This window comes from Platalea leucorodia (assembly GCF_965183815.1).
Source record: "Platalea leucorodia genome assembly, chromosome: 8".
Classification (NCBI taxonomy): domain Eukaryota; kingdom Metazoa; phylum Chordata; class Aves; order Pelecaniformes; family Threskiornithidae; genus Platalea; species Platalea leucorodia.
Genome location: NC_138830.1, coordinates 45234969 through 45259977, shown reverse-complemented (window position 1 = coordinate 45259977; position 25009 = coordinate 45234969). Strand labels below are relative to the sequence as shown.

At 35.5% G+C, this 25009-nt stretch overlaps 1 protein-coding gene across 6 annotated transcripts in view; it reads right to left on the bottom strand.

Annotated features, from left to right (window-relative positions):
• Positions 1 to 25009, bottom strand: part of DPY19L3 (dpy-19 like C-mannosyltransferase 3) — a 38688-nt gene that overhangs the window by 3578 nt on the left and 10101 nt on the right. For 5 of the 6 annotated variants that reach the window (XR_014229110.1, XM_082320916.1, XM_082320919.1 and 2 more), the window contains exons 4-18: positions 24589 to 24679; positions 23612 to 23733; positions 23266 to 23411; positions 21445 to 21568; positions 20503 to 20637; positions 18649 to 18780; positions 17442 to 17543; positions 17021 to 17094; positions 16616 to 16774; positions 14975 to 15097; positions 14513 to 14624; positions 13892 to 13948; positions 8114 to 8196; positions 1358 to 1490; positions 614 to 772 (exon numbers count right to left, since the gene is read on the bottom strand). Coding sequence is in view for 4 of the 6 variants with exons in the window: in XM_082320916.1 (XP_082177042.1) it covers positions 614 to 772; positions 1358 to 1490; positions 8114 to 8196; positions 13892 to 13948; positions 14513 to 14624; positions 14975 to 15097; positions 16616 to 16774; positions 17021 to 17094; positions 17442 to 17543; positions 18649 to 18780; positions 20503 to 20637; positions 21445 to 21568; positions 23266 to 23411; positions 23612 to 23733; positions 24589 to 24679 (1752 nt within the window). In the remaining 2 variants the exon portion in view is untranslated. Of the gene's footprint in view, positions 1 to 613; positions 773 to 1357; positions 1491 to 5782; positions 5878 to 8113; positions 8197 to 13891; positions 13949 to 14512; positions 14625 to 14974; positions 15098 to 16615; positions 16775 to 17020; positions 17095 to 17441; positions 17544 to 18648; positions 18781 to 20502; positions 20638 to 21444; positions 21569 to 23265; positions 23412 to 23611; positions 23734 to 24588; positions 24680 to 25009 lie in introns of those variants that run through there. The other variant, XR_014229111.1, reaches the window with a different exon arrangement.

Genomic DNA, 25009 nt, shown 5'->3' with positions numbered 1-25009 from the left:
ATTTGTGAAATATCCTCAGCCAATTCACAGTTACAGGCAATAACAAGAAACTAAAAACAACCTCGCCGATACGTTCAGAGTCGGGCTGGCTGGATTTGTTAACAGGGACTGTATGAAACAAGTGGGAGTTTAAAACAGTAAGGTGTGTAGTATCGTTGTCTCTATTCTGGGTAAAGCTGACTTGTCAGGGGCGCGTATCTCCTTGGGGTTACGCGGCCTGCTGTGGTTCCATGCCAGCCCCAGAAATGCTTGAAACCTCCCCTGACGCAATGGAGTAACGCAACGTTCTGCTGGTCCCGAGGGAACTGAAGCTGTGAAGCGATTTACGCTCTGAAAGGCAACGCTATTTGTGTACTGCTAAACTGGAGCTCATCAGGAAGCGATTACTTATTTTGCCCAGGCTGAGTGCCTCCCTCCTTTAGTATCAAACACCATTAAAAGCAAGCAGTGTTCAATTTGGTGATTTTGAGAATGTCTAAAGGCTCCATTAGATTTTACTTCCCACACTTACGATGAAGTGGAAATAACCCAAGCTACTTCAGATTGTAATTGTATTTCAAAAAGAAGTTAAGGAAAATGTATTTTCTTTATAAATCTTGTACATAATACTTACATGGCCATTAGCTACATCAAGTAAGTCACGTAACCGACAGCCTCTACTGTGTCTTCTTTCGTAACAAATGCTGTCTTCTAGGATCACATAGTCTGTGCCAAAGGATCGCAGTATTCTGTAAACATCTTCAGGAGATCTCTTGGCATAGATCTGATAAATCTATAGAAGAAGAAAACTAAGCTATAAGACACAATGCATCGCCACTCTTTCTTTCTTTCTTTGCTCTTTCATGATTCCTTTATCCTGAACCAGAGAAAGAATTGAGATAGATTGATAATCCATGTGATTTGAATTAAATATTTTTAAAAAAATGCTTTATTCGGTAGCCACTTAGAGTTTCTATGTTATGGCTGCTACGATGCACAATAGTACTGCCGCTGACTACAAAAACACGGGATGGTGCTGCTGTCTCCAGAAAGGCCTTGGTAGATGCCTGTAAAACTTTCAGAATGTCTAAATTATAGGAAAGGATAGTTTAAAACAATCTCCTCAGCTTTGTGTGGAGTTTGTAGGTACAGTTACGCAGACATACACCAGCTGCCAGAAGTGAGTGAGCAGATGCCGAAAGCACTATGAGATTCACACAAGAAGTTAAATTCTGGACCTGTATCTGAAAATAAGTTAGGTTCAATGAGTAAAGCAGGTGATGTCATTTGCAATGTGCCATTCGAGATGGCGTGTGTTTTCTGGAATGGAGCCACCGATATGGATAAGAATTAGCTTAAGCAATCGGAATACTCTTACCTGTTTTGTTCTCTCTCTCAGATGCTTATCCTCATAATGGGGGTGATTAGTTAAGGTCCGTCCAGTGCACAGTTTGACTCCTGCTAATAGCTGCATGCTCCCAGCAAACACTGCTGTGTTTGGAGTGTTTGACCTAAACAAACGTCGATAAGTCTGAGGAAGTCTCTGTAGGGGCATTTCTGCATTGCTTGTTACAGATCAGAAGGAAAAAAAAGACTGAAAAAATATTTTTCTGCCTCTCCTCTATTCAGGGAGCAAACTGTTCAAGCAACTGTGTTTTCTTCAAATATGAAGCAGATAAATCATGATAATACTCTCTAACTGCAAATAAAAAATTTACTATGCACTATGAGGAAATTTAGGGAAAACATAATCCTGAAAATTTCAAACTACTTCCATATTTCATATATTTCTTGGGTTCATATAGCCTCTGAATATTTGTAAGTCTCTATATCCTAATTCTTTTAATATTTCAAGAAACTTATTGTAACTTAGATTTGTGTCTGATATATAAGGTATTCTGTGTAAAATGGATTATTTAATCTGAATGCTAAAACTTCTTGTTACTGTCCTGGCATTCACCATTCACTTGGAATGAAAACTTTGTTATGTGAGACATTAATCCTCCTAGTATGACAACTGTGGGAGAGAAATGATGAAAAAAGACACCCCAGCTGCAAAAAGCAGGGGGGGAGGGGTGCAGAAGATGCCAGACAGAAATGCTGTCAATTATTGGTAGTGATCTCATCTGAAATTCAAAGCCAACGTCTAGAATTGTTATCTAAATAACAGTCTTGGTATCTCAGGATTGTATTGTTTAAATACCCATAATGAAAAAATGACTTTTTGCTCACCTTCCCCCCAACAAGTTTACAATCTAAAATATATGTAAAGACACAACAGAAGGGCATAGCAAAAAGATAAAGTAAAAATGCCAGGCAACAGACTACTATAATTAGGCTAATTAAAAATGGTCATAGTATGCTTAAGTGTTTTTCTAGCGCTTAGTAGGCATATAACCATGAAAAGTTCCATGAAGACTAAAACAACAGAAAGAAGCATACATCAAATCAAGTAAAATGAAATTAGAAAGGAATGCGAATAGTTGCCTAACACCCACATACATGCACATACGGCACCTACAGCAGTCAAACAACTGTGACACTTTGGGGTGCACTTTAGGGAGCCTTTTGAAGCTGCAGCTATGAATTCAGTCTTCTTTAAGCTCCATGATCGGCTTGAAAATGTTAAGAGATAAGTATTAAATTTTACTATCGCCTTTCAAGAGACTATGCTTAGCAAATGAATTAATAATTACAAACTCTTCCTAAAAAATCCTGCACTGGTACATTAATCCCATCTAGGAAGGAGAGAGATAGTATTTTTAATAGGCCAGTTCAACTTTACTGATAGACTAGTTTTCCAGCAATTCATAAAACCAGTTTCATTTCAAAGTCTGAAAATATTTAATCTCTTCTAAAAATTTCTTTTTTACTTAAAATATTCAAAGCCACAAGTGTCATCAAGTAAATGTTTCTTTAAAAGAAATGAATTTGTCTTAGAATTTAATTTTATGCAGATGTAATGGCCCTGACAGGCTGTCAACTAGGACTCATCCCTGCATCTGCAGGAAAGCGCAATTCTTTAGTCTAAGCTGAAAAGAAGATGGATGAGATTCACACAGGGACTTGGTAGCGCTTAGCCACCTCAAGGAAAATGAGGATTCTCAAAGCACCTTCAACATGTTTCGGTGTTTATGCCTGGGCTGGGAAACTTCTAGCAGGAAAAGTCTGTTTCTGTGTTTGTTCAAGATCCGTTCAAATTTTATAACGCTCTGCAGTACTTATCTCCTGACTTCGCCTTGTCAAGTCAATCCTGCACCTCTGATTCCTAAAAAGCCCAATATAATGCAAACTTGCAGAATCAAACTTTCTTAAAAAACCCCCACAAGGAGTACCAAAGGCAAAAACCACAGGAAAATAACAACAACAAAAAAATCCCAAGAAACAAGCTCTTTTGAAGCTCTTTTCTTACAAAAGAAAGCTAGAGAAAATGGTGATAGTGTCTGTTTTCCATAACTTACTGGTAAAAATCCTTGTCAAAAACGTAGAAGATGCAGGGTTCGATTCCTCCCTTTCTAAAAGCATTCATGCTTGCCCAGAAGGGGTGAAATATAGCTGAGTGCATTCTTTATTTATCAGGTCTTAAGAGTTTTGCCAGCACTTCCTCCTCTTCCTATACCTTACAAGTAATCCAGTGACCCTCGCTTGCTTTTCAAAAACTGGCTTAGGTGCCTTGGTCCTGGATGGAGTTCAAAATCAGGTATTGCAGGTGACGGCAGATGTTTCCTTGAGGCTCAGACTTACATGTTTGAAGTCCTAGAAAATTATAGGCCTTAAGACATATCACTGTCCATATCTTACTGGGGCCAGCTCAGACGGTTCCCAGAGCAACGTGTGCTACTGCCAGGGCTATCGGAGGCACTCTTTTCCCGTGCGTTACTGGAGGCAGTGCCGAGAACACAAACCTGGCAGTGGCTTTCACTGCTGTGGGCTGACACTGGGAAGCTGGGAGGTGATGCTGAGCTTCATGCAATGTCTGCCCTCCTTAACTACATCTTAAAGAACTTCAGCTGGTGGCCATTACTGAGCGTTTATCTTCTGAAACAGCCACTAGAGGGAGATACGACAATTAACTAATATTTTTCAGGTACCGGATGATTTCTACATTTCATGCGAGCGTCTTTCTCTAATGCTCCTACCTGAGTCAGACGCTATCTGCTGTGGTCTGTATCCAAGGCAGCTAATGTGCTTCAAACCACTGAATGACACTTCTCTATTATAGAAAAACGAAGCAATTTTTACAAATGTCTGAACAAATGATGTATAAAATGAAAGGATAATTTGTTTTTATAGCTTTCTGCCAAGCTCCGTACCACGCTGCCCAACCTGCAAACAATTTATTCTGTACGAAATGTCACTAAATAATGACAAGGACTTACAGGTCAAACTGATTTACATTATATAATTTAAATGTCATTCCAAGCAGACCTGATGGAATTTTGAACAAATAATCTCATTTATTTTTGAAGCTCTAAGCTTTCAACAAGTTAATTACAGCTGAACTAATGGGTAAACTAAGCACTATAATACATCGTATAAAGCTTTTCTTTACTTACACTTAAGAACTTAGACAATTATGTAAACATTGAAGAACAACTCATTAAAAATAAAAGGGTTTTACAGGAACTACAGGTCTATGCCTAACTTGCACAGACTCTAAAAGTGGTAGTAATTCGTTCTCTTCTAAGGTGCTATAGAATTATTGTGAGTTGGTTTTAAGGAAGCCCTACAGAAATGGCCAGTGTTGCAATTATAGGTTACATCATTAGAAATAAAATGGCTATTTCTATTAAAAGTCCTGCGGAGTTGAACTCTGTACTTGGCTTTCAAAGCCATAAAATCTGATAAATCTCAGATTATTCCCTTACTAGTGCCTGGGTGCAATATGAATCTACAAAGCAAAGGAGTTTGAGAAACAGAGAGTCTAAAAAGGGGTTCTTGAATATGCCATGTTACTTTTTTTTTTTCTTTAAAAAAAAGTCTTTTTATTTGCAGAATGCTACATTAAAATATTACAGGTTTAGCTGCAAATGATAGGCAGTAAAGCACATTCAGTCAAACTGTCATGGTTCTTTTTTTTCCCTCTGGTTTGGAAAGACTGAAAATCGCAAAAATGGAAAATGACAGCCACAAAGAAAGAGCAACAAGATGCATTTTTGTTAGTCCCAGCCTCAATTTTATGCATGCATATTTTGTTCACATAAATGAGTGCACCTACACAGTTGGTATAAACCTAGTTCTCAGGCACTATCCGGTTCACGCCTGAATTTTACTGACAAATCAATGACAAAGGATAAGCCCAAGAATTTAAGAACAATAATTAAAAAAAAAAAAACCAAACCAAAACCCCAGAAGTGTAATATTGCCTTTAAAGTCTGGAATATGTGTTGATTTCAGTGTGATTATCCTTGAAAATCAGGCATGTAAGTAAGAGTGAAGAGTTAAAATTTATAGCTGGCTTGAAATTAAAATATAGCCATTAATATAAATTACTAAATGAAAGAATCACCATTGAAACATAGGTATTCCATTTCTGTAACCTTAGGAGCTTTTTGGAAATTTGTGGGGTTTCCACTAATACAAAAATTTGCCTGCTTGTCCCCCACACCTGATTCAAATAAAGTTGACATACAGCTATGCTCTGCCAAATCTCAGTCTCAGTTAACTTTTCCACTGTTTTGGCTGTTGTCTGAGATTTCTAAGAAGCTTTTCTATGATTTTTGGTAACTGCTTATGAAATATTCCACAATTCTAGACAGGTTTCCCCTTTAAAGGCAGAAGACATTGCTTCTTAAACACTTACCAGAAGTAAACAGAGTAGGGAAGTTCACGCTATTGATTTGCTCATTCTACTGATATTCTTCCCCATCTCACAAATGAGCATGTTGTTCCTGTTGTCTTAGGGAGAAAGACCAAAACTAAGAATTTTAATATACCTCCCATCTGGGAACACAGCTGTGAACTATCCCTGGGTCGCTGGCAGGACCTTCTTGACTTTTGTTTTTTTTTTTTTTTTTTTAAGAAAGCTAAGAAAATGAGGTAGTGGGTAGGAAAAAGCAAGAGACTGGGATATGCACGATCATTATGTAAAAAATTGCACTCTGCAACAGATGCAGTCCAATACTATGCAGTAACTTTATTGTAAAGATATAAACCAGTACATCTTCCTGAAAACGTTATGGTAATTTTAGTAAGGGGAAGAGTAAAAAATACATCTGCAGACACTTCACAGTGGACAGACTAATAGGTGGCTATTATTCAGATTGTATATTTGGACAAGTTAATATGCATTTAGGTCTAAGCAGATAGAAGGGTTTTCTTGTTGTGGAGAGACTGCAGGACAGATGAGTTATTCCTAATTCACTGCTATACATGACAAATTAGAGCTTCTCATACTGAGTTTTAATAATGAATGATTAGTTCCTGACACCAACCTTGACAGATCATTAACTACAGCAGAACTATCAAGTGTTAGTATAGTAAAATATTTTTCTTACACATCAAAACATAAGAAAATCTGTCCCACTTCGAGAAACTTACCATAAATTTTGTTGACTTGTATTTAAAGCATAGATAATTAACTCTTCTTTACATGAATAATATTTCTAAACACAATAAATTCTAAGTAGAAAATTTCCCTCTGTAATTGTCTGTCATGACTTAAAATGAAAAGAGGACAAGCACCAGTTTAGCATTCTCAGCACTAAGAACGTATGAAAAATTATTCTCACCGGATCCAGTCAAATCCAGTTCATGGCTGGGAATAACTCCACATGCATATTTTATGTATAAATCTATATATAGCTCCATTTATTGTACACAGGAGACCTGAACTATCATACGTTCACCATCTTTTAATAAAACAGTAGTGCTAAATGGAACTGGCTGGTAAACATTAGTCACGAAAACATGTCAATATGGCTGCAAAGACTCTAAATGATGGAAAAAAACATGGCCTGCTTTCAAAATAAGTCAGTGAAGGCTTGTAATATATTTTCCTTCTAAATTACTCCTTCTGGTTTATGGATTAAAGAAATACAACATTATGGAGTGTAAATATGTTGCTATGGGTAGAATAGGCTGGGCGACTGCTTTCACTGAAGTTCATTGCATATGAAAACACAATACAAGGCTCCAAGGAAATACTTCAAATAGTTCAATGCAAAATGTAGTAAATTCAGATTTACTCTCAGAATGTTTTCCTCCAGAACACGAAAGTGATTTTTTTTTTTTTTTAAATCTTTGACAGAGTTCCAAATAAATACAAATCCCAGGAATTCCTCTGTTCAGAACTTAACCTGAAAGTTTTTAGTGGTTGCTGTATGTTAATGGAGAACATATCCCTTAAATTCACAGTCCTCCAGAGAACATCCTACCCGGCCCTTTTTCTCAGTATCTTCTACATGCAGTATTCAAAGCTGTTTCCACCTAAAAAATACCTTCCTATGCTCTGTGAGAAAGCAGAAGTGACGAGGTGGGCTCGAAACGATTAACTCGTACTCCTGAAAGAGACTTCGCACCTATGCTTAGCCGTGGCAAGTTCTAGTTCAACTACAAATATTTTGTTTACAGTTTAGAACACATATTGGGATTAATTCTAATAAGTATAAACAATTTAGGTTATTTTAACATTCAAGGAACAGGCTGTAAACTACAGATTTTCCAGCCCTACAACTGTACGTCCATGCTTTTTAAAATTATAAAGTTGAAAAGAGAAGGACACCAGCTTGGGGGGAAAAAGTAAAAAATAAAATTATTTCACTGCAAAGATCTATTAATGTGACGCGGTAGCTATAATACGATGGAAGAAGCTTGACACCTCCAAACTGACCTCTTTCAGCTAGGAAAACTACGTGTGCTTATGGGGGCAAATGGACTCAGCTGGTTCCCTTACACGCATGCAATACAGCAGCGTGATACTGAACCAGCGCAAAGCAGCCTGGGGGACCTCGCATATAGCTGTTCTCCACAGCCGTTAATATGCTAACCTCTTGATAGCCCATTCATCCTTAACTATCTCCATGGGTCACCAGAGTTCACTGATGAGCTGTGACAAATAAGGAGAACACTATAACTAAGAACATTAGATCTACACAAATAGCATTTAACTTAAATAGAGAAAAAATCCTCTTACTTAATCCAGTTCATCAGCTCCACGGTGTCTGGGTCATAGAATTCTCTCAGCTCTGACAGTTCATCCATTATTCCTGGCCAGAACTATAATGAAAACAAAATAAAACAAACTGAAGACAGAATGAACAAAACAAGTTCTGGATGTTGAAACATATTATTTCCTCTTAGCTGGTACCTGATCTTGTCCAGCTCATGGGTAAGTTGCAAAACATAAGCATATCTACCCTTCTTATGAAGGACAGGTGGCTGCAGTACAAATACAGAGTTTGACTTTAACATCTTTTCTCGGATGCACATCTCACTGGAGGTTTCCAGAACTCTATTAGTTAACATCAGTTTGTATCTTAAAATCGATAGGAAACTAAAAGTTGCCACCAAATGTGACTGTTGTGCATTGTATCTACTTTACAAGCGAAACGTTTCAGTTCCCTGGCCTACAGATGAATGTTAATGTTTTAAGTTATTTCTTGACAAACCAAGCTTTAAGAAAAGGAACAAGTAAAGAGGCATCACGTAACAGTTCAATATGTAACAGCCAAGCTATTAATAATGCCTATGATTACATGCGAAGGAAAGGCCTCAGGAATTAACATCATTAAGTTTGGAAAGACAACTTACAACTAAATAAAAAAAAGATAGGAAATCTGTATCAGAAGTTAAAATCATTAGATGTGGATGATGGATGCCATTAATTGCACTTCAGAAATTTGAATTAGAAGAGAACCACTGAAGGAAAAAAGTAAAGTGTGACTGAACGGCAATATTCAATAGACTATCGGAGAGAAAACATTTCAAAATTTACTGAAGACATAAATCAAATTTGGAGGAGAGAAATAAGGATTGAAATTGGTACTGAAAAGCTTAACCCTCACCCCCCCAAAAGCTAACAGAACAAAGATTTATTTAAGCGTTTCTTGTTGTTTAAGCTAGTGAATATTCAAGGTCAAAATGGAGCAATTAAGAAAGATAATGACAATGCTAATGACTAACTGATTGCTTTGCATCATTCTTTACTACAGAGGGTGTTGTGGTGAAACCTATTCCAAACCTGCTTTCTTTAGATAATAAGGATTGCTAGCTTGCAAAGTGAAACGTCACAGGAAAAAGTGCAAGAAAACCTGCCTGATAATCTAAAAAGCCATAAATCATCCAATTTAGATAATATTCATCCAAGAGTTCAGAAGGAATTTGAATGTGATGCTGCTGAGCTACTTAGCAAAAATATGCATTCTTTCACTAAAACTGTAATTATGTAGGAGGACTGGAGAGCAGGAGATATAATTGGGCCAATTAAGATACTTATTAGTTTAACTGCTTACTTGATACATTTGTTAAAGTAATACTGACTGGTAGACTGAGAAACATCTAAAAGATAGTTATGGCAGTATCACAACCGTAGAGTTTTGGGAAGTACAGTAGTATTATAATAGACATATTTCTGCTCTTCAGAAGCTCTCTCCAGAGATTAGTAAATAAATTAAGCAGTTGTGAAATGAGGCTGTAGAGTCTCATAATGAATCAAAATTTCCTCTCTTCATTGCTAAACTACCCTGGATAGCTAAACATTTTGAGAGCTTCGAGTCCTTCAGGCTGGAGACAGAAGGAAATGCGCTCTGCTTTGCTTCTAGATCGTGCTGCAAGCCTGCCCTGCATCTACTGAGAATCTAATGATGCTGTGCTATCTACTGAATGCTGGGACTATTATATGGCATTAACTAATCTCGATGATGGGTTTTTCAAGCCACAATGTCATACTACTGCGACTTTTGAGTGAGTACAAGCAGTTTTCACTAGAAGAAAATTTTGGTAGTGGGGCTTGCTATTATTGAATTTAAAAAGAGAATTCTGAGGTAGCAAAATTTTCAGGTAATATTACATTTAATTAGTCAAGCCAAGAGAAAACTGAGGAACTTCAGGACTTCCAAATACAATAGAATAACAATGACAAAGTAAATAACAAGTAAAGCATATGAAAATATGGACCAATAACACTGATAGAACAACTTTGTCTTGTAAATCAAGCATATGTCAGATTGAGAAAAAGTGTACTGTGACACAAAGAATGGATAAAAAGAACAGACGGAGTATATCAGATATTTTAGATAAGCAAAGGGGGATGCAACAAACTGTTCAGAATAATGAGTGGTATGTAAAAGAGGTAACACGCTGATCTCTGGGGTCAAAGTCTTCAGGAAAAGAAGTCTGTTGTCAAGTGGCTTAAATTAGCAAAACAGGGATTTCGTTCTGGACTGGAAAAATCTTAAGGACTTGGCATTTCCAGAAGGCTTAAAAAACACTTGCATAGGAAAAGGTACTATGACACGTTATTGCTGACTTGCGTCAAAACCAAAAAGAAAGCCAAGAAAACAGAAAGGTGGCATACTCTAAACTGATAATGGGGGATATTTTTCCTAAGGTATGTAATTACTCATTGAAAAATATCACCAAGACCTAGAATCTACAAAAATAAATGAAATAATAAACTCTGAACTTGATGACATGACTATAGAAAGAAATTGAATTATTAGGAGAATTAAGTACTAAAGTTGTTGTTTGTTCCCCCACTCTAGCTCCTTGGTGGATGTAAGACAATTTTTAACTTTCAGGAGTAGAATTAAATCATTTGTGAGTGAAAACACTATCCCAACTCCCTACACTGTAGAAAGATTTCAGCTTTCTCTTTCACATTTGTTATCCTTCTGGCTCATGATCATGGATTTCATCCAGTATATCAATGCTTTAGTTTCTTATTGAATGCCTGGGGTGCTTTGGGTTTTCAGTGTACTTTGATTTATTAATAGTTACTATCCCCAATATATATATTGAAGATATACACTTGACAATTTTTAACTCAATGGCTGTGATAAGAACCCAGAGATTTTGAAAAGCTTGCAGCTTTTCCCCACAAACAACCTATCTTTTTCATTCTAGCTAGAAAGTCCAGAGTTAGACAATTGTGCTAGCCACAAACTTGGAGGTGCTGAACAGTCCACTGATGATTGTGGGAGTTCAGTACTTCTCAAATACAAGGACACTTATTTTGAATTCAAAAAGTATAAGCATTAATTCTTTGGCCTCTGAGTGTAAGTGAAAAGCAAGTACTACTACATTATTTATAGTTACTGTTGGCCTAAGAATGAAAATTAAGAATCTCAATCTCCTTAGAGTAACAGGATTAGATATTATGAACAGAAATAAACATGACATTTTCTTTTGTCATTTCTTTTACAGACTGTCAAGCTTGCAAACTTTAGGTTTAAAGGCTAAATATATACGGTACATACAGGGAGCTCTTCAGTATAGCCGAAGATTGCTCAGATCATTGGAATATGTTGCGCTATGGGCTGCAATAAATGTATATGTTTGGAGCAAAAGGACTTGGCCACGATGAAGATAAAAAACACAGTCTGAGAAATTACATGAATGGATAGTTTACTAGTAAATAAAAACCAAGATTATTTGGCAAAACCAGGAACTATAAACTTGCTGAAGCTCAGGAACTAATTTTAAGTACCAACAATTTATTTAGGAATGACCGACATACAAACACAAATTGATGGGTATTATTCTGTTGAGAAGTTAAATGCAATGGACACAGATACAGCTGAAATCTACCTATAAAGAGTATGAACTGAAACATAAATAATATTTAGTACTGCATTATATACACGTTGCATTATCTGCAGCACAGCTAAAGTATGTATGGAAATACTTCAGCACTTTCACTTTATGTAAAAGATGTTTGCCTATACTAATGAAGAAAATGTGTGTAAATAGAAATATAGATGTCTTATAGGTCTCAAAACATACCGTGCCTGAAATCTGAAAGATAGCTAGCACTGTAGCTGTGTCTGTATCAATAAATTATTGTTCAAGTGATCTATTTGGGACTGTAGTAACCACATGCCTCAAAAGAGGCTTTCATTAGCTTATTCAGGATTAGGTTAATAATCCCATAAAACTCCTATTTTGAGGAATGGCATTAAAGAATAGTTCTTCTGACAAACATAACCGTAACAGGCAATGAAATACAAAACTGCCCTACTACAAGTTCAAGAAAACTAGCCATGATGACCAGTTAACTTTCTGGTGAATATGCAAGCTGCTCATGCCATCTGAGCAGTCACAGTGCATGAACAGATAAATCCTTATCTGGAAAGGAGAGAGATAAGTAAGTCTCTGTTATCAAAATCTACTGGCACTGTCGGTTTGTTTCTAAAGGTTTTAGAGAGAGAATACATAAACACATTCTCACAGAAGCAATGGGTGCTTTCTGGATCTCTCTCTGTAAGAATTTTTATTCTGACCATTGCCAGGGAATCTGGTGACAAGTTTTATCTGTCTGTCAGGTAGGCTTCTTTCTTGAAGGCTCACTAACTCCTACAGCTTTGCAGAAAAGACACATGCACAAAGATACCTACTCCTCTCGTAGCTGCAAGAACTGACTTAAGACAAAAAATACTGAGAGGTGATGTATTTCTTTAATCCCACTGAGCACTTTGAAAAATAGTATTTTTAATGTCAATAAAAAGTATTTCCTATATTTCAAAAAAAACCACAAAAGTGATGCTTTTCAGGCAGACTGAGCACAACTAATGACTGATCTAAAGCCTATGAAAATCAATGACTTCTGTTGACTTCAGAATTGAATCTGACAGGATTTAGGAATTTCACATCTGCTCATAAAGAGTGGGAGGAAAATTATTCCTAATTGATCTGTCACATTAGACCGTCTATTAGAATGTCATGCTCTTGGCATCACCCATGTCAAAAGAAATGGCATTATTTCTATCACGGATGATGAAAACGGTAAATGACTTCCCTAACCAGCATACCAATGGAAAAAAAAATCCTGAAAAGTCTTCTAGCAGAATAATAAGAAAATTTAAGTAGAATACATCAATGTAACTTTACTAAACAAACTGTTACAGTCTTTTCTGACTTTTCGTTTCACTGTTTTAAAGGGGGGAACAGACTTCCAGAGTGAAGTCTATTACCAGCCTTCTTAACTGTTATGCTTTACTACTGCCTTTTTAACTTCATTAATTAAATTCACCTTGAGTCTCTCTGAAGGTAATTTAACAGAAATATTCTCATCTTACACTAGGTATTGCAAAAATAACTTTTCCATTGAAGTTGCACCTGAATTTTTTGTCTATGTAAATACAGATTAAAAGAATGGTATGCCCATTAAATGAATGTTCTAAATCTCCCTGCTCTGATAGACAGGCTAATAATCTTGTACATGTTATTATTTTAAATATGTTTTATGTATTTACATTTAAACATTTGATCACAGTAATTTGTTTCTGGGACAGACTGAAGATAGCATAGGTACTTGACTAGTTTAACGATCTGTACTTTAAAACATATGAGAGGAGGCACAGCAGTATAGAACGTTATGATTTTTTCTGCTCCTACAATGAATCATTACACAATTTAACAATCTGCATCTTATCTACAACTTAGTTAAAACCAAACCAGACACTTTACATTTCCATAAAATTATGCATTTAAATAACACCTCATAACTTACACATATAATCAGACAAACATTTCTATCTATGAACAACTACTTTGGATCAAATGAGCCCAATTGATCCTTTATATACAGTTTCATATGCATAAAGGTACTTGCACTTCAGGTAGTCTATCCCAATTTTTAAAATTCAGCTACAAATCTTGTATGTAATTATTTATAAAACAACATCCCTTTATGAGAAAAAGAAAATTCCATGCAACTAAAAAATGCCAAAACATTAAGAAAAAAATTTCTTACCTTGTATGAAATGTATAGTAATGTAATTATTGGTACAGAATACTTGATCACATGCATCTAAGAGAAATCACAAAAAAAAAATTGGTTATTCTGACGATACATTTATTTGGATAGACTTAATTTTTAATGTATTGATATCTGACATATTTATCATGTGGTGGTATTTACAGAGTTTGAATTTTAAGACCATATTCTGATTTTGTTTTCAAGTAAAACCCTTATTACAGACCCATCACAAATGATGGATTTATATCTATATACTTAAATCTGTCTTCTACAAAGTGGAAAACACTCTATCATTCACTATAATAGTCTGTAACAGTCTTCTCAGACTGCTGATGATTTCTTAATGTGGTGATTAAGACTTTAGTAAAATTGTGGTTATTTTTCATAGCCACATCTATATTGCCATCTAGTGTATTCAAATGGAATTGTTTAATATATAAACCACTAGAAAACACATTTGACTTCCTAAATTTCTACAAATATGCTTCAGAGATATCCAGTTTAAGAGGACTACAAACAATATTCATTTCAGATTTCTTATAATTCTGAGTCTTGGTTTGGCTTAGATATGGAGCAAAAACAAATTTCATGAAATGCTGTAAGTATAGTGCTAACCCTCTGTGATGTGTAGAGATGAACACACTTCAGGATAAGTTTCCATACTTCTGTACTGCACAGGCCAAAAGAGGCAAATACACACATGTGGGATGTCCAGAGGTACTTCATTCTGAAAGAATACAGACAAGTTTTTGCTGATCATCTGGAGCTCTGCTAAGCCGTGTTGATGAGAGCAGTTAGAAATTCTGAAAACAGTTTTGTTGGACTGTCAGGACTCTGAAATAACTGAGTAAAAGATTGACTTTGCTATGTGCTCTTGAGAACACCTCTGCTCCCAAACTTCCAAATATTCTCTTTGGCAGAATTTTGGGAAATGCCTCAGTCTACAAGCAGAAACACACCAGGGAGAGAAAGAAGGTTCATGATCCTATCAGTTTGTGGTCAGCATATTTTACACTCTTATAAAAATATACTCAATTGTCTAAAAAAGCCTTTAGTTGAATTTAAAAAAAAATATACCTCATTGTGCTTAATGCCAGACATCCAAAAAGAACTGTGTGCATTAAGTTGTAAGCAGCATCAGGCTTCAGTGTTATTGTGCATTCTTCCATTTTTTCCATGAACTGGACTTGATTTGAACCACTGATTAAACAGAAGAAATAACAAGTGTTATATTAAGTTCTGTAACATATTTCATATGGTTGTCTGTATTTTAAAAAGCATTTAATCCTTCTAATGCTGAAGAGCAACACTGCTGCTATCAGTCCACAATCTTCTATTGTATCTATGATATAATTAAGCCTGATAGCATCAACTTGATGCAGCATCAGGTATTTACTTTCATGTCTAGTTTTCTGGAAATGCAATGGGTTTAAATAAACTGGTTTAGAATGAGATAAAATTGTTTACAGAAAGGCATGCTTGCTTTATTGCTTGAAGCAGCTACTCCCACAGGGTTCACAGGGCTTTTGATGAGAGTGAAGAACTTAACTGTGTTTTGTGGGGTTGTGCTGGTATATCTGGATGCTACCAAAGCCATAGATTGGAAGTAAATTCGCAGAAAAGAAGTGCTGAAAGGACTGGTTATGGCTTGATGTGGCTAGTCTTGTGAATGTATGTGGAGGGCTGATCAAAAAAAAGAAGCTGCTTAAATGTGTGGGGTTTTTCCCTGATTTTTCAGGTGGGGGATAACTGAGCAGTGTTAAAAATTAGGGTAATGTTTGGGATTACATTTAGGATTACAGAAAATAAGTGCTGCAGTCTTTGTTTTTAAAATTGATTGATGGAGTAAGTTTTTTAAGATGCTGGTTGAATAGTACCAAAATGCCTTACAGATGACTATGACTTCACAATTATCATAACATAGTTTCAGCATGTCTCAGATCCTCTTCCTCCCCCCCTCCTTCTTTTATCCTGTTTTCGATAAAATCTACGATGAGTGGCATTAGTTATGTGACACTCCTTGAATTTTTGCTTAATCAAGTTTTATATCATCCCTTCTAACTTTTGCCCAGGTCGCAAATGTAAAACTGAGAGGTTTATAATGAACCATTTAATTTTTTTTTTTAAATAGCAGTTCAGTACTAATTTTCTTCTAGTGTTCTGTAAATACCTCCAAATCCTACAGATTAGCTACAGGAACTGGCAGCAGTGATGCACTGTTGCAGTCTACCGCTCCTGCATCTTCACACAGATCACAGCAAGTTCAGCACAGACTATCCTTGCACATTTCTGGGCAGTTTGAGGATCCCACCAGGGAAATCTTTGATTGGGAGTGCTTTGCACAGGGAAAATGGGATGAACTAAAGACACTAACATTGTTTTCCATAAAGACGCCCTTCCCCTGCTTTGCCTCCCCCCCCCCCCCCGAAAAACCCCCAACCAACTCTACACATACTGCAAAACTTCAACAGCAAACAAAAGAGCTTGAAGCAATCTAGGGAAGAATGTTCCTTTGTCTAGGCTCGTTACATCCTTTACGTTTTTAGCTTTAATAGGAAGTGACTGATTTTGCCGGATCTCTCTATTATATGTCCTACTGTTTCCTTAGTACCTGTGGAAAGTAATACTGTATGCTGCTGTATTCAACTCTCAGTTCCTTAGCCTGTTGAAGAAGAGAAAATTGATAAAAATGTGAATTATTTTAAAAACATATTTTACCTGAGGTTCCGAAAGGCAACAATTACAGCTGCTACTGTCATAAGGGAGAGAACAAATACGTAGATGTAAAAAAGTAACGTATCCGAGAGTCTTGAAAAAGTATTTAATGGTAGTAAACCAAACGCTTCTTCGCAAAGATATAGGTTAGCATCAAAATCTCTAGAGAAAAAAGAATAATCCTTGTCATCATGTATTTCATAACTTGATGTCAAAAAGGATCAAAGTTTCTTTTTTTTCCCAAGAAATTATAAAGCCATAGTGGTGCAGATTATTATGAAGGAAAATATATGACATAAACATGAGGTAAAAATCTGTTGTTTATCACCAAGATTTTAAATGAGAACAACCTGCAGGCGTCGCTTAATGAAGTCATACAAAAAAAGCAAAATTGCAGATAAACCATACCTTGTTGCCCCAAATCCAAATTTTGCTTTCAGGAATTTGAATATATGTTCATCTGACTCAAGATTAAGAATTTTCTACAAAGGGGGGAAAAAGAAAGGAAAGTATATTTTAAGTATCAAAAAATTAAGCTTCAGTATCAGAATGCAGTATAAATCTACACTTGTTATAAAATTACAGGTGAGCTTCAAGTTACAAATAGGTATTCCATTATTTGGTGTTAATTTATGGTTTTAAGAGTATGTTTTAAAATCTATATACCAAAAAGATTAGCAAAATGATCTTTCATTTCTAAAATGCAGTCTCTGAAATGCAGTGAAATCTCATTGCAATTTTTGTTTAATGATATTACTGTAGATGCTAAACAAATAGCTTTTAACGTAATACGTTTTGTAAGTTTCTGTATTAAAAGTTATTTGCTTACCTTGATAAATTTATTTATTAGGAGAGTCAAGCACAAGACTAATAGTACATGGAGGATAAGTTTCCCAAGCCTGTTAAGCAACCCGCCCTTTTTTAGGTTTTTCTAGAAAGAAGAAAATATTAGTATTTCAGTACTTTTTTGTATATATTTGAAACAAAATATTAGTATTTCAGTACACTTGTATGTCTTTGGAACAGAAGCAACACAGAGTATTTGAAACAGCTTATCTGGTAGGCCTGATTAGGATCAAACTTGTATTAGGTTCCTGTAAGCAAAAATGTATACATAACCAAGTATCCAGAATAAAGATATTTCTTCCCCAAAACTGAAGGGACAGTATCAAAAAAAATCCCCAGTGTATTGATCTGGCAGCGTTTTGTAACTGGCCAAACAGCCTTCCTTCAGAGGTGGCCCCATTATATAACTGCTGGCACCCAGTGCAACTGTGGTTGTGTTCCAAGATCCCCCTAATTTCAATAGTATTGTGTGCCTTCTGAAATATCTATTCATTAGACCTTCCACCTAAATATGACAAAGGTGTCTTCTGGCTCTAACTGTCAGTTGATAGGATGTTGAGCAATTTTCCAGTTCAAAGCTCCAGATCTGAGAATGGTTCTTTGGCTGCTCACAGGCAACTTGGAATAGGTGCAGACATTGTCTAACCGTAAAAAACACAGTCCTGATTTTAAAAGGTCACGAGTGAGAGACAGCAGGAATGGCCCTGTAAGTTCATATATTCTGATTAAAGGCTGTCATCAATGCCAGTATCAGAAAAAAGAGAATTGTAAACACAGGAAAAAAAAAATCCTAATCTTTGAAAGAAACAATATATTTCAGTAAGCTGAATTTGACATGTGCCTAGTTCTCACAGAATATTTTGATGAAGGCAGATCCATAAATGCAAGACAAGTCCTGCTGAAACAGGTGCAAAGTCCGTTTATGGAATTTTTTTGCAGGATCCAAACTGCAGCTTGCACAATCATAAATGTTAATAGCAATCACAGAATTATGGTGTCTGATGTGCTTGGTTATGCTGTAGTTAGTGTAATTGAATTCATTATTTGATCATGCAATGTTTTTGTTGCTTTACGCTATAGTAATTCCTCTAATTAGTATTAGTAATTTAAGATTATAATGCATATAAATTACTCATTTACCTATATATATATCACACTCTTTAGTACTACAAAAATATTTCTGTACCTACCTGGATTGTTCTTGCTATCAAGACAGAAGCATTAAAACTTATAAGTAATGATCCAAGAATCATAGAATTAAAGAACTGTAGGACACAGACTAGCAGTAATCCAGAAATCTGAATGATATAGAGCCACGTAACCTGTAACAATAATGATATTTTTATGCCTACAAAACTTTACAGTCATAGCTGCTTTTCTTTTAATATGGTTTATAATTTATTTCAACATCAGTTATTTTTACAAAAAAAAATGTATCATCTTGCACTAAATCATTACACTTAAAGCCATTACTATATCCTTTCTATACATATGTCCTGAACTAGTTAGGTTAATATTTTATATCTACTTTAGACCTAGGGAAGCCTGATGCTATAATAAAGCAGATAAGTTAAACAATTGCAGAGTGAAGAAAATATTAATTACTTAATATTTGGAAGATGTTTTGTATTTTCTTTAGTCAAAGAAGTGTTTCTGTAGCCTCTCTAATGTCTTTATGACTAAAGAGTTATGGCTCAGTGCAGTTCAGCAATCAAACATCAGCTGATTTCTTTAATTTTTTTGTAATAGTTTAGTATTGTCCTTTCTGAGCTATGCTAAACTATTATGAATGTTCAGCTGAATGCAAACACTAAAAACCAGCTGATTTTCTGATACAGTGGTACCAAAACATAAATTTTACCTGACACAAAGATCCTGAGTTCAGTCTTGTATTACAGCAGTGGTGCAAGTCAGTATCAAATGGCCCAACAAACTCCAACAGTTTTTAGTAGCACTTTTTGGAAAACTAATAGGGAATGAGTGGTGCAGTAAGTCCATTTTAGTGTAATTCAGGATGAAGCTGGCAATTTGCCAACTTTTAAGGTAGCTGATTAGTCACATTAATTGCTAACTTCAGCTTACATTTGCAGACATAAAGAAGAGTTTAGAAACTGTTAAATAAACCACATTTATTTTGGTATGCAGCCACCATACTAATTTTCAGTTAAATTAATACAATCACTAATATTCAAGTCTGCTTCAAATTTAAAATGAAATTACCAAGAATTACTCTTCATTCTACTGTAACCTTCCTTAAAGTAAAGTTAGAACCTTTTTCAACTAGTGTAAGCTTTCACAAGGGGTAACATCATCTCAGTAGAATTTCACAGCGACATTAAATTCAAAGACAATATTTTCATCTTCTACAGTACATTTCTATTTCCTAAGATTGCCTGTAAATGATCCCTTATCTTCTTAGTAACACTTGTTTTACTTTTTGGCTCATTCAGTTCAGCAACACCATAGCAACAATGTTGTTATTTTGTGGTGAATTTCAACCTACAAAAGATAACTGCTTCTCTTGAGCAATCTGGTCTATCTTCTTCCTTCTCTTTGTGGCACAGTGCCTACACCTAACTTTCAAACAATGATGCACAACACTTGAGGCAAAATTCATACATTGTTATGACTTCAGCTTAGGCAAAGATTTCTTGTGCTACTTTTTTTTTTTCCTGGCCACTTCCAGAGGACATGCTTAAGCTGCGGTATTAGATCAACTGTTATGATGGTGTTTAAAAGCAATCCCGTAATAGTGTCAAAACATAGCTGTGTCTAAACAAAACTAAACAAAAATTAAACAACAGAAGTGAATTACATAAAGTGAAATAAAATCAGCTGGAAAAACACCAAATGGTGGTGTTTTGATTATTCATTTTTACATTTGCAGTATATACACTGTGATTACTTAAAAGCACAAAGCAGCACAGTGTATAATCAGTATTACTTTGGGCATCCAGGCCACTGGTTAGTAAAATACCTCCAAAACCGTTAGCTTCATGATAGAAAACAAAAAAAACCCTTATTATTTCCAAACATAATCTTACCTTTGCTGTGGGAAGCATGTCAAAGCAGTCCAGTATGAATAATGCCAATGCTTGTATCAGCATCATAAACTGATTAAATTGCCAAGTCAGGCTGAAGAGAAATGTTGCTATGAATACAGCCATAAGTGTCCATCTCTGGAAGGAGGGAATGAAGTTTTATTTAACTTCATAGTTTCCTTCATTAAAAAACCAACCAACCAACCAACCAACCAACAACAACAACAACAAAAAAACCAAACAACAAAACCAACCGAAACTCACCTCAATTTGGTTTTATTTTAAATCCATTTTAAAAACATTAATATGAGGTTTTCTAACTGCAATAACTGCTTGGAGGATAATGAACATTTTTTTAGAGTTACAGGTTCTTGTATTTGTGCCTGTATTTTACCATTGTAACACCACTTGCAAGAAAATGGTGAGATCTCAAATAGTTTCAGCCCATAGATTAGTATGCAATACGTGTTTTATTATGCTATAAATAGCAGTTATTTGATCAAATTGAGGAGTAATAACTTAAGAACTGTTTGTCAAAGAAACTGTATCACCAATTTGCTTTTATTCTTGCAGACGAGGACATCTTAAATTTGTAAAACAAATGAAATCAAAAGAAAATCTTTAATCCTTGTGCTTTACAAGCTTTTCTCCTGACCACTTTGTGTTACTCTCATGTTTTCTTAAATACACAGTACTGTTATCTTGTACTCTTTAGAGCTTACCTTTGTTTTTTTTCAATGCTGAGCATATGTATTCCTTTGTATTTCAACTACATCTAAATTAACAGAAGGCTCATCTGATTGTTTTCAATGTTCTAAGTGATTTGTGTGTGTATATATCCAGTGCTATAAACTATCCACTGCTATATGAAGCATTTTGTCCTAAATTTTATAGACAGTTTTCTGATACTAATTTTACTGTGTCATACTTGTTAGAAATACTCACTTCTCGAACAGGCTGTAAATGAGTTCTGAGCAGGTATGTGATGGCTGCTATCTGAACAGCAAAGAACGGTAGGGCCCAGTTCTCTCTTAAAGGAATGGTGAATTCTACTCTTGTAGTATCTATTCTGTACAAAACAAATGGAGTTCCATAAATTTAAAACAAATAAAACACCAACTTGGTGACAGAGAGGTTGCAATGACAGGCATCTCTGTGGTATTTTAACTACTTATTGATAAAAATGGAGGCTCTACTCTCTAGTTCCTTCAACATGCCTCGCTCTGAAAAAGCATCATTATGAAAGTTCTGCAAGTCATCCATTGTTTCTGTACCTCAAATGTTGTACTTTAGCTTCACTTATGGTTAAAAAACTTATGCTATGGATTAAATCTTACTTACGAAGCACAGCTTGGGTAATTTAAAAATAAAAAAACAAACAAACCCCAAAACAAAATCACTCCAAAAATCCAGCATGTGGAATTTTCACCCCACAGGTAATTTTACTTCATTTTTTGGTTTGCAAAAAGCACAGATAAGAATAAATTTCTTCACTGTGATCACAGTGCATTGGATTTGAATACCGCTAAACTGGTTAGGAACTTCTGGTCATTTGTTGAATGTTCTAATACAAAAAAGATGTGATGGAAGTTAGTAAAAGTTCCCCAAAGGGCAGTCATTTACAAAACCTGAATTCAAAGTCAAAACCAAAAAATAATTCCCTTTTTTCTTGTGTAGAGAAAATGTTTGCTACAAAGGAAAGTAAGCAACACATCTGAGACATGCTTAGTTGGATGGAAAGAATGTCTAAAATGGAGTCAGTTACTCAGCAGCCTCAGATGTACTTCATCTGGACAGAAAGTCTTTATCCAAATCAATTCCATGTACTTATTCTATTTGCATAGAGGATAACAAACTGCCATTGTTCATTAATTATTAGAAATGTGGACAAAACAAATCTGCTCCAATATTCCGTAAATGGAAAAGATGACCTCATGAAATAAACATGTGAACTACTGCACATTGCATGTATTTTTTAATTACTTCCATCTTTGCAGAAAGAAAAGTTTCACCACTATATACCTATAATTATTCTGTAATGGACATGCTTGCAGATAAACTTCTTTACAGCTGCTGATTAACATATCAAACAATTTTGACAGAACTGACACTGTACTTTTATTTTGTTGATTAATTTACAGATAACAGCCTATGTCACCAGTCTTAGCTTCATGCGAGCAGCTTACTGCTGGCATAAAGCCAGTTCTTTAGATTTTCTCTCCAAATTGAGAATTCTTCAACTGATAAAGCACTAGAACAGCTCAATTACCATCTTTTTTTCTCTGAGTCTTAGTGCAGGAGATGTCTACAGGAATAAGGGAACAGAAAAGCTGAACTTCTGATGATCTTAGGTTGTTGAAGGAATCCCTGGCGGTTGGGTGTGGGGCGGTGAGGAGAGACCTGAAGAGCATATATGCAGGTGTCTTTAACACCTAAGGGATCCTAGGCTGGAGAAGACAAGGTACATCATCTAGAGATCCAGACACATCTGAAAGATGTAGTCCACTTTCAGAGACCAATTTAAGCCAAAATTTTCTACTCAAACTTCTTGAAACTTTAAAATCCTACTCTGCAATGTCAGCTCATATCTGATGATTTTCTAATTATTTTATATTACTCAAACATCTTCTTCCATTTTCTGGCTAATCTGGAGAGAGGCCTTATAATTTCATTTTTTGTCCAATTAATCGTGCATTTGAAGGTTTAATACCTTACCTTTAAAATGAAGTACAATTTTAGAAAGATGGAATGTTTAATCTCACTTACCTGTTTGTAATATACCAGCAAGCTGCCAACAACCCTGAAAGCCATGTTCCACTAAGAAGCCAGCTTGTTACATACAGAGCAATGACATAAACTGCCTGAAGTCCAAACAAAGTGTAGATATAAAAATAAACGGGCTCTAGGTATTGCTGTAAAACACAAGAATACTGATGTTGACATAAAACACTCATGGGGGGGACTATACTTAATATGAATTAGGTTTTGCTTTTACAAATTAAAAAGATATCAGGAATATTTCTAATTAGAAAATAACTAAAAAGGGGAGCTATGATTCACTGCGCAATCTTCATAATGTACTTACAATCTAAAGCCATAAATAAATGCCTACCTGAATTGGAAGAATCCTATACAGAATGCTGAGAAACACCTCCTGGTAAACATTCATTCTTTCAAGTATGTTAATTGTCCTCACAGATTCAGTTTTATTGTCATATACTAAACCATGTAAACCTTAACGATAAAGAGAAATTGAAATAGGAGATTGTCATTTTCCCCCTCCATCTTCATTTGAACAGTGAACAACTTTTTCAAAGGTATTTTAGGCGCTCTCATCAAAAACTGCAAACTTTCAGTCAAGGATTCAGATCACATTACCTCTGAATCAACATGACCTGCTGAAGTCTTCAGCTTCCCTGCTTCGAATGTGACTCAGAGTGCTAATTCAAGTACTATATATTTAGTAACGTATAAAACATTTATTTTTACACTTACATTCCTAGCACAGAATCTGTGGTACATAGTGGATCTTGAGAACCATTCTTGTCACTACTTTGAGCACAGGTGATGTTAATATTGACAAATGTGTAGTGTAAGCAAAATTGCTAGGGAGCAACAGTTAAGTGTCTAGAAAACATGAGACTGTCACAGAAAACCCCATCATCGTATATGATTTCCTTGGAAGCTGCTCATTGCGTCACTTACTGTCCCGGCATACCATAAAAAAATTGCCCCTTCCCACAAAAAGCTCATAATTCAAATTAAACAACAGAAGAATAAAAATGAAAGTAATATACTGAATAAACCAGCAAGGCTGAAACCTTAACAGATATGAAAGTTGTCCCTCAAAGTGATTGCCATCATCAGAATGTGAAGGTGTGGCACAGAAACCAATGTATCATTGTGAAATTTATTATGTCCATAACTTAGTGGCTCCCTGGCGTATGAACAGAATAAATCTGTCTCCAGTACAATTGTTACATTATCTTTTGGAGTTATGGTATTCCTTGTTCTCAACTTGATTTGAAAAAATATTAAAAACAGTCAGCTGGCAACACGAAGTAAAACTTACTTTACAGTTTACAATACCTTGCTGGATGGAAGCAGCCTGAATCATCTGTTTGTAGTAGGAATAATAAAGTCCACATTCTGTTCTGAATGAAATTTCTCTTTCGACTTCCTGCAAGTGAAAATTCAATAGTAAATTCACTTTCTATTTGCTTTTCACAATCATACGAAGCCGCCTTCAACTCAATTCTTGCTGCACCAGGGAAAGTGATCTATACAGTGGCTTGAGTCTTTGGGTTCATGCATTCTATGCAACTTAATTCAAATAAAGGTAAAATACATGGACAAATTAGGGTGAGAAGCAAATAGCTGAGGTGTCTGCCTCTGTTAACTGGGGAAATGTATATGCCTTTGTGATTCTGATATGCCATTCGGAAACATTTTGGATCTTTTACTTTTTTTTGTGATATTCAATGTTTAGATAGGTGCAGTGGCCAACAGC